General features: G+C 37.1%; 1 protein-coding gene across 1 annotated transcript in view; it reads right to left on the bottom strand.

Moving 5' to 3' along the window:
• LOC107101792 (collagen alpha-1(XV) chain-like) overlaps positions 1-13,793 on the bottom strand; it is a 39,589-nt gene that overhangs the window by 1,637 nt on the left and 24,159 nt on the right. Inside the window, exons 27-41 of the mRNA XM_015400843.1 lie at positions 12,441-12,530; positions 11,686-11,721; positions 11,521-11,574; positions 11,323-11,379; positions 9,997-10,056; positions 7,766-7,847; positions 7,614-7,639; positions 7,287-7,385; positions 6,747-6,891; positions 6,054-6,118; positions 5,825-5,956; positions 4,801-4,899; positions 3,389-3,460; positions 3,026-3,223; positions 2,727-2,842 (exon numbers count right to left, since the gene is read on the bottom strand). Of these exons, the coding sequence (XP_015256329.1) occupies positions 2,727-2,842; positions 3,026-3,223; positions 3,389-3,460; positions 4,801-4,899; positions 5,825-5,956; positions 6,054-6,118; positions 6,747-6,891; positions 7,287-7,385; positions 7,614-7,639; positions 7,766-7,847; positions 9,997-10,056; positions 11,323-11,379; positions 11,521-11,574; positions 11,686-11,721; positions 12,441-12,530 (1,331 nt within the window). The remainder of the gene's footprint in view (positions 1-2,726; positions 2,843-3,025; positions 3,224-3,388; positions 3,461-4,800; positions 4,900-5,824; positions 5,957-6,053; positions 6,119-6,746; positions 6,892-7,286; positions 7,386-7,613; positions 7,640-7,765; positions 7,848-9,996; positions 10,057-11,322; positions 11,380-11,520; positions 11,575-11,685; positions 11,722-12,440; positions 12,531-13,793) is intronic.

The raw sequence follows: 13,793 nt of genomic DNA, 5'->3' as shown, positions 1-13,793 counted from the left end.
ATCCTACCAGACCCTGAAAAAAATTTAATAACTTCTCTATTGAAAAAAACCCCAAATATCATAGTGGTTGTCTGTAACAGCTTCAGCTCTAGCACCACAGTTTTCTCCAACTAGAACTGATTTTGATATTTCCAAAATTTCACCCAATACATCACAACAACTTGGAAGAAATTGGAAACCTTCCGAGGTCTTCCTCCTACAATATCAATGTTTACCCACAGATTTCCTTATGAAAAGCTATGCCTGTCATTACCGGTGATTCAGCTCAAATAATAAACACATCCCTTTTGTCAGGTGTTTTTCTCCAGGCCCTAAAGACAGCAAATATCAAACAGCTTTTGAAAAAGAATAACTTGGAGAAGCTGCTACTGCAGAACATCTTAACCCTCTCCTTAATCAGTATGATGACTGAAAAAGCCTCCTTCTAATAACTAATCACCTTTATGTCTTCCAGTCAGACCTTTTTCTTAAGGTGCTCACTGTCATCGGTAGAAATGCAGATTGTGGAAGAACCACAGTGCTGGTATTATTGGACCTTAGTGCTGCATTAAATACTTTATCACTCTGTTTTATTAGAGCACCTGGAAAACTAGCACACCACTGGACTGGTTTAAATCTTTCTTAAAGGACAGGGACTTTTTCTTTGCTTAGAAGGTAACTTTACATCAAAGACCATAAAAATCATGAGCATTTCCCAAAGGCCTAAATTAGGAACCCTCCTAATCGATATCTAGATGCTCCCCCCAATTTAAAATATAATAAACAACATTATTAGTTTAGATTTTTATGCAGATGACACACATTGTTGAGCTGAATTCATGCCCCGCCTTCCTCTGAGTATAGGGAAGAGTGTCTCCCTGGAGATAGACTCCAGGTGAAGATAAGATGTTAACTCAGTGGGCAGCAATGAGCACTATGAGGGTGCCTGGGTGAATGCACTGCAAGAAAGTTTGTTCCAAAGAGAAGGAGCCAGTGTGTCAGAAATTGTTTGAATATTCAGATTAAAATGTTAAAATATTATTTAAAAAAAAGAAAAAAAAAAAGTAATTTTTTAAAATGTAATTGAGAAAGTAAATCAATTCTATAATGTAAAAATGTATCACTTAATAATGCTTTGAATATGTTTGATTTTGGGTTTAAATCTTATATTTTCTTCAGGGAATAATTTGGTTATTTGAAGGATGTTAATCATTGTTTCTCTGTGTTTATATTTAAAGGTTTTTCAACCTACTACTACTATTATCAATGCTACTGTGGTTGATTAAACTTTCAAATAAAAAAGAAAAACGGAAAGAATTAACTTTGTTGTTCTGAGTGAAATCCTGTGAAATCTCTGGAAGCAAGCTGCCTTTTCAAGTGGGGGAAACCTGCAGTTTCAGGCCCCGTCCACACGAAGTCAAAACGAACACGAAACGCTGATTTTTTCCAAAACGTTTGCCGTAAAGACGGAGACGTAAAATAAATGTGAGCGTCCACACGAATGCATGAAAACGCTGCAAAATGTATGCCAGGCCTGTAAGTGGCGCTGTGGTGCCAAAGCAAAAATAAACGACGAATTTTTGGGCTTGGCACTAATATTTATACATGGTTGCCCTGCGGGTCCATTTTCGTGGTTAAGTGAAATTCAGGTGCTGAACTATGTCGTCGATATTGCTCTGTTCTTCCTGGAGATATTCCAGAAGAAGAAGATTCTGTTGTAAGCCCGACAGCAGGGTGAGTAGCATTAGCAACGGCGCCATTGTTGTTGTGATACTGGTCGCGCATGCGTGTGTAGAGGCGACGCTATGACGCATGCGTGTAAAAAAAAATATGCGGTTAGGGCGTAAAGATGGAAACGCGAAAACGGCGTTTCAGAATCTTCCCACTCTGAAGGCTGAATAAAAAAATGATCGTTTACAGACCCCCGAAACGCCGGCTTCGTGTGGATGAGAGGCTGGTTTGGTGAAAAATTTGTGCGTTTGTGGACGGGGCCTCAATCCCAAACAAAAAAGTGTGAACCACTTGACACACACATGTTATGTCACCAGCCATTCAAACAATGGCTAAATGCATTGTACATTTTTCTCTTAGTTAAATCAATACAAAACCAAAGCAATAAATGTGTGTGATGAATTATTGGCTTTTTGCTTCAACATTTGAGTTGTAGTAGTGTTGCTCTGAAATAACGATACATATCTGGGGTTTGCCTGCAGTGTGATGCAAATTCCCTGGCATGGTAGAAATGAATCCATTACATACCTATAGTTACTGTGTTAAATGTTAAGGAAGGTGTGGTGGCAGGATTATTCTTTAATGGAAAGTAGAGGCTGGTCAAGGAATATTTTTAAATCTGCTCTTAAGTCCCAACTCTATTTGGTATTTGAGCTGGTGATTTAACTTTTTCTAGTTAGTGGTGTGTTTGATGTTGCTACTTAGATTATTTGACAATTTTTTTTAAATCTTATTTTCCTCAGAATTTGAATGCCTTTGTTTAAATTAATTATGCATTCTTTGGTCAGTGCTTTCTGCTTATGAAGTCCTTTATAAATAAAGTTGGCTTTAATACAATAATTAAAATTGAAAGTATAAGTTTGTTCTCACTTAGGTGCCTCAGCTAAATATCCAGGAATTATGGTGATTAGGATGGAACAATATTCTCTTTAATCACCCGCAAAAGTAGCACCTCGCATGTTCACTTTTAAGACTTTTTAAAAGCAGGATTTTGCTTGCTGCTAATATCAACTCACCACGCAGGATCGGTCATTATATTGCGTCCATCAAAAGAATAGATAGGTGTTGATGGGTTAAACACTCCTCCATTCCCAGAGAAGATGGAGTTCCAGCTTGTAAATAATACTTCACCCTGACAGCAGTGGACAAAAACAAAGTTAACTGATACATTCTTTTAAAATGCAATTAATGATTTCACTCAAATTAAATCCATTAATAAAAAAACAAAAACAAAATAAAACAAATACAAGGGATAAGAAATCTTACTGTGAAAGGCTGAACTAGAGAAAAAAGTAGAATAGAAGGATTTTCTTACTCTCAAATTAACCACAGGAAGGTCATTGCGGTCAGCTTTCTTTACAATTGTTGCCAAGTCCTGGAGGTGTGAGGAGAGGAAAGCCCTGTAGGTAGAGGTAAGTCCCCTGGAGCGTGCTTGCTGGTGGCACTGGAAGTCTGCACCACGGATGCCACGCATGTCCCCTTTGAGAGGCGCGTTCAGGGCCACTAAATGGAGCTGAACTCAGACAAGAAAGTAAAGCAGATGAAAAATAAACAGTAGGAGATGTAAAGGCAGAAGCAACTCAATGTGGCTGAAGTGGAGCAAAGTACCAAACAGTTGGTTCATAGTGAGAGACTCAGATGCATACACATAGAACGTGCATGAGTGTGTTATACTTACTCCAGGTATGGCCTCAAAGGTCTGTGGCAAAATGTAGCTGGGTTGATATCCCCTACTCCCCTCCTGTAATTCCTAATCAAAGAAATTCATGCAAGATGATTCAAAAAGATAGTTGGTTTATAGATAGTCAGTGGTGTCAAAAGTTCACACATTTGTTACTTCAGTAGAAGTATAGATACTGCAGTTTAAAAACACTCTGGTAAAAGTTGAAGTATCAACTTGACCTCTTTACTCAAGTAAAAGTAAAAAAGTATGTGCTCCAAAAACTACTTAAAGTATAAAAGTAAAAAGTAACCTTTAAAAAAAACAGCCAGATGCCACCATATGAATTAAAGGCTTAATTTTTCGACTATTTCGAAAAAATTCTTTGAGATAGGGCCAAGGATGAGGGAGGTCTTGTTGGTCTCCCGATACGCTCTCGCCTGTTTCCGACCTTTCAGACATTTCAACATCTTTTTCTGAATCCAACATTGTAGCACGGCATAGACAATTCATGTTTGCAGTTTAAAGAACACCTGCTTGCTTGTGATGATTTCCTTTAGTTTACCAATGAGTGTTTGCATTATATAACTCATCCAATTACACTAGTTTTCACTAGATGTGGATGGCGCCAATGATCTGCATTGGATGGCACACATGACGGGAAATAAATATTTATAAACATTAAACCGAAGCCAATATTAACGAGTAACATTTGTTTTAAAAATGTAAGGAATAGAAAAAGCAGATACTTCTGTGGAAATGTAATGAGTAGAAGTCAGAAATAGGAAGAAAAATAAGTAATATACTAAAGTATAGATACCTAAAAAGTTTACTTAAGAACAGTAATGAAGTATTTGCACTTTGTTACTTGACACTTCTGGATAGAGTATGACTGTTTATGTCTTTGCTTAGACTTAGACAACTTTTATTGTCATTTTCAATACACAGAGTGTATACAAAATGAAATTTTGTTTTGTACAGCTTTCATGACATTTCCGTTTCTTAAAGTGCACAGAAATAAAATTTAAACATTGTGGGAGAAACAACATGTTGCAAAAAGGCATTGATATGGCAGATAAGAGCATTAATATTTATGCTGCAGATTTAAAGTTTTCTCAACAGTTCAGCTGTCTGATGGCAGTGGGGAAGAAGCTGTTTCGTTACCTATTTAAAACCTTTTCTGGTATATTTACTACCCTACCGAGGACCAAGAGGCCTAATGGAAAACAAAGTCTGGTCATAATATAGCAGGCCCCTGTTTTTTTTATGATATTGAGTAGATGTAGAGGTATTGTAAGAATTAGCTTTAGGATAAAGTTAGGAATACACTGGTAATGGTTAGAGTAATAGTAAATAGCAGAAACTAAAATGAATACCTGTCAAGATAAAGTCCTAGAAATACAAACATTTGCATGTATGTTTGCACAAACCTGGCTGTGAACTCCTTGCAGTCTGCTCCAATCTCCTGCTCTGCTCAGAGCTTGCGATGCTTCTGGTGAAGAAGCTTCCTTAGGGATCAGCTCCCCCAGCTAAGAAAAAAAAGCAGGTGAAACAATGTAAGTTATTTATTTGATATATAGACATTTTTACAGTTGCCATATGTGACAATTTTTGTATAATTCTAATAAAATCACAGATATACTTTCATGCCCACAGGTAAAGTCAGTTGAAATACATCACATAAGTGAAAGTAAATGCTGACAGAAACATTGATGGCACAGTGTCTAATCAACGACTATAGTATGTTTGCACATTGCTTCTATGCCAACCACAATCTACAATATCAGGAGTTTTTAAAACCAAAACAATTTAGTCCAAAACTAGGAAGAGAAATACATGAGATTCTTATGCAGATTTTCTCTGCATTGAGGTTCCTTATTTTGTGAAGCATCTCCACAGGACTTAATTAGAAAAATACTTGATTAATCCCAAAAGGAAATCAAATGTTGAAGCAACTCGTTAGCCCTTTTCAGTTAGTTCTTATAGATGTGGATAACTGTATTCAGGAAGGATCTTCTGCAGAGGTCTGATCTGTAGAAGTCTTTGCTTGAAGACAACCTTGGTGTTTGATTTGTCTTTTGAAGATGATAACCATTGTTGTCCATCATTTTCTTCATTTTACAAATGTTTTTTTTTTCTTGTGAAAATATCTCCAGAGGTTCTAGATGGGTTCCTAGAACAGAGCCGATCTTCATGTTGCTGCATATATGTTTTGTGATGGGGATGGTCTATTCAGGATGATGTGCTTTTTACATAGAGACCAAAAAGTTTATTCTAGTACTTCTAAGTTTTACAAATTTTTGGATGTGTTTGCATTTCCCCCTGCATGGCTTTTGTAATCTGATAGCTGCATTTCTCCAAGCATCACTCTGACAAGCCAGTCAATACCCACTGCACAGATATGAGTATAACATAAAGAAATGTAAATCGGAAACTGACAAACATAGTACCAACCGGTATTTTGCGCCACCCGTTGCGTGCTCGGACGTATAGCTCTCCTCCCTTCTGTGAGACGTATGCCAATGTTCCCTCAGCTGCTCGCTGCGTCTCTCTGGTGAGAGCTTGGACTGTCTTGAAAGTCATCACCTGATCACACCCCATCACAATATCAGTGCTGGCACTTTGTGACACTTTGGTGGATCATCTACCGATTGTACAGCTGAACTTGGAGTGCTTATCTTACCGGGTTTGCATAACCTGGGGATCCTGGTGGACCGGGAGGACCAGGAGGACCAGGGACAGTGACATCTAAGGACAAGACATGCGTTAGAAGAATAGATATACCTTTCATTGTCCTACAGTGGAGAAGCAGTGAGGCAATAATGAAAACATACAGGTACACCAAATATATAATATGGAAAATAACAAAAATCACTGTGGACTTAAAAAAACTTGGAAACTTGGATTAAATGAAACATGTTTAAGATAAACAATAAAACAACAGTCCATTTAGAGAAAAAAAATCAAAGTATAAATGTAGAACGAACACCTGGACCTTATAAAACTGTAAAATAGACGGGAAAACTAAAAATAAAGACATTGATTACTTCTGAGCAGATAAACACTGTCAAATAAGAGTTGAGCTGCAAACATGTTTTGGGTCTTTTGGGAGCAAAAAAAATCTAAAAGTTCTAATAGCAGCAGGGAGGAAGGATATGCAATAGTGTTACTTTTTGCACCTAAGGAACCGTAGTCTTTCACTGAGTGACCTCTCCAGTTCTGTAAGTGCTTTAGATATGAGGTGGCAAGCATTGTCAAATGGTCATATATATTTTCTTACAGTTTTACAAAAGCTTTACAATTTACATAGCCTAAACAGTTTGTTAGCTAAGGGCAACCCAATTCTAATTATTTGTTTTTTCTCAAAAAAAGTTACCTAATCCATAAGGAGGGGCCGGTCCAGGTGGCCCAGCTGGGCCAGGCGGGCCTCGGGGTCCAGGTCTTCCAAGCCCAGGAGGTCCAGGTTGACCGGGAGAACCTGCTGGACCTGGGGGGCCCACAATGGACTCCCCCTTTGGACCCTGGAGACACAAATAATGTTTTTTTTTTTAACTGGTATTTCCTCTGAGCTAGCAAAACTCATGTTTAATAATGTTTAATAACATTTGAGGTTTAATAAGCAGCAGCTTTGACATACAGCCTGATTAGGATTAAAATTAGTCTTCGTAGTCTTCAAGATATAGAGATGAAGGGAAGAATTTTCTAATCTTAACTGTATGAAGAAACATTCCTGTCGCTAAAGCTTGATATAAAATAACAAGAATAACAAACTTTTGTATCATTGGCTCATCATTATCTCTCATATATTCTGACAGGTGTCTTTTGTATTTCTTGTAGAATAACCGTTTGACATTAAAACACAACAGAACTTCATTGAATTTAGCTGAATTTATTTTCTGAAACCAGCTGAACTCACCACAAGCCCAGATTTTCCTGGGAATCCTGGAGGACCAGGCAGACCTTCGTCGCCCTTTTCTCCTTTTTCCCCTTTGGATCCATGATCTCCTTTAGCTCCCTGAGTTATCAACCACAGAAATGTCCAATCAGCTAAGATCGATCAATCGACTTCATCTTTTTCTATCATAGTCCAACATTTAAAAAAAACAGAACTCATAAATTATGTTTGAGTCTAATTTAAAACAATCATGTGTTTGACAGCCTATCAAGAATATGATCTTTGGATGACTTTTATAAGTGATTCTATCTTATGCAGACATAAAGTGCAAAGCTAATTTTCACTCACCACTATTCCATCTGGTAGTGCAGGGGCTGGGGGGTGATCATGGTTGGTTAAAGCATAAATAACAATAAACACACAAGGTAAAGAGACTTTAATGAAGATGCTGTTGTTGAGTGTAGTTTCAGTAAAGTAATCAGCGAAGAAACAATTCTTACCAAGTGTTCCTGGCTCACCAGGCATCCCTTCATCTCCTTTGTCTCCTTTAGGTCCCACTGAGTCTCTCTTTGTCAATGAGTCCTACACACATATAGATGCAGATTAATAACCCGACTGCTTAAATTGATCAGATGTTTAGAGCATGGCTGAACATCTTTTAATTCAGCAAAATTGGATGCAATGGATTCATGCTCAGTTACTGAGGTTATCCTGCAGGGATAAAGTAGGAAGCTTTAAAATACAGATCTGGGTAAATTCACTTATGTGGAGTTAGATCTGCTTCTGCTTATTCTCAGAAAACACAGATTACAACAGCTTGTTCTCAGAGACCTTCTGAGGGGCTTCAGATTCAAACTTGACTTTTAATCACTTTACTCATTGAACACAACAGCCTAATAATTCACATCATTAACAGCTACTAACAGGGCTGTTAATTTTCAGGTTTATAGCAGAAATCACTTATGGCTGTATGTTTGGCCCAATATCTTTTATAAGAAATCCTCTTCTGTAATGCTGAACAGTTAAACAAATCAAACGCAGCACCAGAAAGAAACATGAATTATCTGTACTACAGTGTGTAGCTTGAACATGGAGGTCCATCACTTTAAGAACAATCCAAAAGATTTTTATACTTCTACCTATATTTAGCAGAGCAGAATGTCTTATCATTTTTTTCAGTGGCTGATTAAAAAAGTGAAGGTAAACCAGCTCTGATTAACATAAAACTTTTCCTTCTTTCCAACTCACTGAGTTTCACTTAAGCTAATTAACAGCAAATTGGATCCTTGAGCTTATGAGGAGGAAAAGAGTAGATAAGCTAAATATTAATCCACATGCCCCTTTAAACACCATGCATTAACATTTGTCTTTGATACTTGCATTAAACTCAACTTTCTACTCATGTAGAACTTGGTCTTTTGATTATTTGTTGTATTAAAATAAAAAATATTAATATTTTCATGCAACATTTTAAGTAATCTGGACAAGACAAATGTTAAAGCCTGATGTAATTACATCATATCCACCGTTAGGTTGCCTTATCAGACATTGTTAAGATAAGAGGAGGGGTAGATTAAGGGAGGGAAGGATGCACCAGGGAGGTTTCATGCTTTGGAAAACCCACACACCACCAGAACCACCAGATGGTCCCGTTTCCAACTAAAGGGAACCATTCAGATGTTCCAGCTCAGACTTACTCGACCCAGTTTGCAGTGCGGTCTGGGGCGCACCGGGAACACTGTCTTTTGGGTTTAAAGAAGAGCAGCATGAGCAGACTGTCATTTCAGCAAATCATTTGATGAGAGTTTTTGAAAGCAGAGTTTTACAGTTTTTGAAATCTGTGAAATATTAAGTTAACATGTGCTAACCTAGAATTACAGTAAAAGATCATAGACTGAATGTCATCAAACCTAAAACCTGCTTGAAAATGATAAAGGACAAAATCTCAGAGCAAAAGTTAACGTTTTACTAAAATAGTTACTTCTTACACTAAAAAATGTATTCAAAATTCATTTAAGTCAAGAAAAACTGAAAGAAAAAATTAGATTGGTAGATAAAAATAATTAACTTTTGATAGCTGGGAAATCACTATTACTTGCACCCCTTAATATATGACAGACTGATAGGAACATTTTTTAAATTTAAACTTTGCAATAGTTTAGAACAGACATTTAAACAAGCAATGATTGACTTACTGTTTCTGTAAGTTTAAGTATACAGTACTGACTGCAAGTATTTGCCTTTTCACATAATTATTTTGTTTTTCCTTTTTTTGTGAAACATAAATATCCAGATAAATAAAACTAATTTCTAATAGCCTGAGTAGGTATAAAGTGCAATAATCTATACACTAGATTCTTTTTCAGGGAATAAGTGTTTGCCAATCTATATTAGTCTGAAAATAAACAAGCTACTTGCTCAAATTTCCCTTGCCACTACCCACTGTAAGCAGGATGGCGAGGCAGGTAAATCTACAAAGCTAGTATAACTACCGTACTACAGAGTTTCATAAATATTTTTTTCTAGCGCTGTTAATGATTGTGACAGTTACATTAATATAATATTGATTAAAACACTAGGAGACCCAAACAGGGTTAAAAGAATAAACAAGTGAAAAATTAGGACAAATGTAATTTTTCAAATTTTACTGAGTGCAAACAAAGTAACATATTTCAGTTGTAAGTAGTGGAATTATAAAGCTTTTATATTGCCATGATAATTTTATACTCACTCCATTGAGTCCGAGAATTCTTCCAGGCAGACCTGGAGGACCTGGAGGACCTGGAGGCCCCTGAAAAACAGAAATGGGGTTAATGTATATGTATAAATATATGTATTATTGTATAAAATATGTATAAATATATGTATTAATCAAATTAAAGTCAATAAAAATAAGATGCTGATCTCTGCACATGGTAGTGTAAGTCCGTGGAAAAAATGGACATTGGCTGCACATGGTTTTTATGATAAGAATATAACAAGGATCCCCTTTGATCTCTTTTAAAGTAAAACCACTTCATAAACCTACAAACTCTTTTAGTTGGCAAAAACATGATACACTCTACACTCTAAAAAGTTAGAATTGAACAGAATATTCTTTTATTTGTCCCAATTATCTCAGCGCAATCGGAGGCAAGTGTCAGGCAGATACACCCAAATATTGCTGATAATAGCAATAGTACTAATGACAGTAATAATAAAGTAGATTGTATTTCCAGTGATTACCCCATTATAAACAGGGGAAGGTTACTGTTTCTCCAAAATTTATCTACATCGTATAGGGCCTTATGGGGGCCATAGCTCACCATTAACTGGGTATAGTCCCAGTTTGTAACCTCTGATGTAAAACAGTGACTGTCTCAACATTACCTTGATCAGCAGCTGCTGAATAAGGATGGTTTTTCCTCCAGTACGGCATCAGACTTATGTTACCCCTTCTGGCCAATGTCTATCTTGGATTGTCTGGTCTTGATATTCTGCCTGAGTGACCCTGAATGTTTGGATCCTCCTTTACATTGGATTAGACCTCACCATTGCCTGCCTGACTTGCAGTAAGATGCACCAGTACATATAATCTTTATTGTGTGAGAGCTGCTCAATCTTGATGTCCATTCATACTTGAAGTGTGTCACATGTGTATGGCTTTGGGGTACAGCTTTGGTTTGACTTGGGATAATGTGAAGTTAGGAATATACTGGTTATAGTTTAGGTTAAGATAAATGATAAGATTAGAGACAAAAAGAATTACTGAACTGAATGGAATTCAATAAAAGCCATAAAACAGGTAGAAATACCAACTTTTTGGTGCATGTGTTTTTTTTTTGGTTTAAAGGTGATAAGGTGACGAAAGGGTTGGTTCCATTGTTTTTTTTATATTCTTCATAATGGCAAAGTTTGCCTACAAAAACATGCCCAGCTTTACCTTCACCTAACATAAACATTGTCAATTAATCTGATTTGATGCCTTAAATCAATAATATTAAATCTGTGATTTAAAAATACCTAAAAGCACTTTTTTTTTACCAGTGATTTAACCATACATTATGTCTCTCCTTACCGGCAGGCCAACAGACTCTCCTCGGTCACCTTTTCTCCCTTGCATACCAGGTCGTCCCTACAATAAGTGAAAGAAGCTTTTACACAATGAGTCTAAAACATGTAGAAAATAGCAGTTTACACAGAGCTGCATTTATTTGATCACATTATGTACTGCATTGTCAGCTGGTATAGTGTGTCATTAGATGGAACTACTTACTGGGCGTCCAGGGAAGCCGTATTCCCCTTTTTGACCAGGAGGTCCAATTGGTCCCTGGAACAAACAAAGTTTCTTAAACAACTTCATCATCAACCTTCCAAAAAGCCATTAAGAGCCTAACACCAGTATATTAATTGCTTCTACTTGATATTTCTGTAAAGTTACCACAAATCCAGGAGATCCTGGCAAACCACGGTCCCCCTGCAAACAAAGCAGCACAAATGGAAAAATGTTAGAGTAAAACAATAATTAATAATTTATACATATATCTTGTTGATATTAATAATATTCTGGTATCCAGAATATATTAGCTTTTTGTTTCTGTTTTACAAATTTTCTGAAATTAATGTTTAATGATTATATGCAGTCAACAAGCTGATCAGAATTTATATGTTATGTTTATTTCAGTTAAGTCTCTTTATTTTGTAAAATTATGATAACAAAAAGTAACAGCAGTGGGCTGCAAAGTGCTGCAGTAATTAGCACTGCTGCCTCTCAGCAAGAAGGTCCCAGGTTCGATTCCGGCCCGGGGTCTTTCTGCATGGAGTTTGCGTGTTCTCCCTGAGCAATGCTCGGGTTTTCTCCAGGTACTCCAGCTTCCTCCCACAGTCCAAAAAGGTGGGTTGTTCACTTTAGGTTAATTGGCTTCTCTAAATCTTCCTTAGGTGTGAGTGTGTGCATGAATAGTTGTTTGTTTGTTTGTTCCTCTCGCCCATTGACAGCTGGAGATAGGCACCAGCACCCCTTACCAGCCCAGCTGGGATAAGCGTGATGGAAAATGTATGTAAATAGAAGTAACAGCAATTATGATAGAAATATAAAGATGCCTCAGCCTAATAGCCCAGATTATTTCGAAAGGGGAAAAAAAAATGTATTTAGGGAACAAGGTTCTGTTCGGAATTAGTAGTTGCCTTTTATACCTTTGGGCCTTTTGGCCCCTGAGGGCCTCTTGGTGCCGACAAAATAGATCCATCAGCAGCAATTGTTACACCAGGTTCTCCTTTTTCTCCCTGTCAGAAGAAAAAAAATCTATTAAAAAAGCCATATATTTATTAAATATGTATGTTCATATGTGTGTGTGATGAATGCAAAGAGAGATTGGTCATTCTGTAGCCAAACTGGCAGTGGTCATTGGAAGACCACTTGGAAATTCAAATATGTCTTCTTTTCTTAAACAATATACAGTGAACAAAGAAATTTGATGTTGCTCTGACAATAGGACTCTTCAGAGTGGACTGCAGAGGAAGCAGGCTGAATTGTAGTTACAGACTATATTTTCAATTCTGTTCCTAAATATTCTTTTAATTCAGATCAAACTGAAAAAAAGATTAATCCCAAAGGGAAATTAAATGCTGAAGTAAGTCATTAGCTTTTTTTTTTCAATGAGTGGTTGTAGATATTGATAGCTGTATGCAGGAAGGGTCGTCTTTAGTGGTCTGTCTTTCACCAGATCTGGAGAAGTCTTTGATTGAAGACACTCTGGTGTTTCACAGACTTCTGAAGAGGATGTCCATTGCTGTCAATAATGTTTTTTTATGAACAATTCTTCTTTGTGAAATCATCTCCAGAGGTTCTAGGGCAGGGGTTCTCAAGTCCAGTCCTCAGGAGCTACCATTCTTTAACTTTTAGATGCATCTCTTCTCTAACACACCTGAATTGAAAAGGCTCAATCCCCTCATTTAGCCCAGCAGAGGCACGGTAACGAGCCACTCATTTGATTCAGGTGTGTTAAAAATGGGGCGCATCATAAGGACTGGACTTGAGCATCCCTGTTCTAGAGAAATTACTAGAATAGAGCCAGCCTTCTTTATCAGCTCATTGAGCTTCTTACGTCACTTGCTCTGATGCTGTTAACCCAGCAGAAGATGGCGGGTCACGCTCTCCACAGTAGACTCATAGAAGATACACAGCATCTTGCTGCATACACTGAAGGACCCATGCTTTCTTCAGAAGTAAAGTCTGATTTATTGATGATTTCAGATGCACTGTTGGTCAATTTGGTTGTCCAGGTGAACATCAAGGTATTTTTTCACCATCACCACTTCTTTTCTGACTATATTAATATGATTCAACTTCTTCTGAAATGTGAAATCATTTCCCTTGTTTGGTTCACATTAAGGATCAGAAGATTGTTTTCACGACACGCAACAAAGTGGTTCACTAGCTCCCCGTACCGCTTATCTTCCATCTCTGATTAGCCTTATGATTGCACACATCTAAGTGTTTTCACAAAATACTCCACAAATGGATCAGAATTTCTTTTTTTTTCTGGT

The sequence above is a fragment of the Cyprinodon variegatus genome, unplaced genomic scaffold (assembly GCF_000732505.1).
Source record: "Cyprinodon variegatus isolate N-32 unplaced genomic scaffold, C_variegatus-1.0 Scaffold1154, whole genome shotgun sequence".
NCBI lineage: Eukaryota > Metazoa > Chordata > Actinopteri > Cyprinodontiformes > Cyprinodontidae > Cyprinodon > Cyprinodon variegatus.
This window is presented reverse-complemented; position numbering and strand designations above follow the sequence as displayed.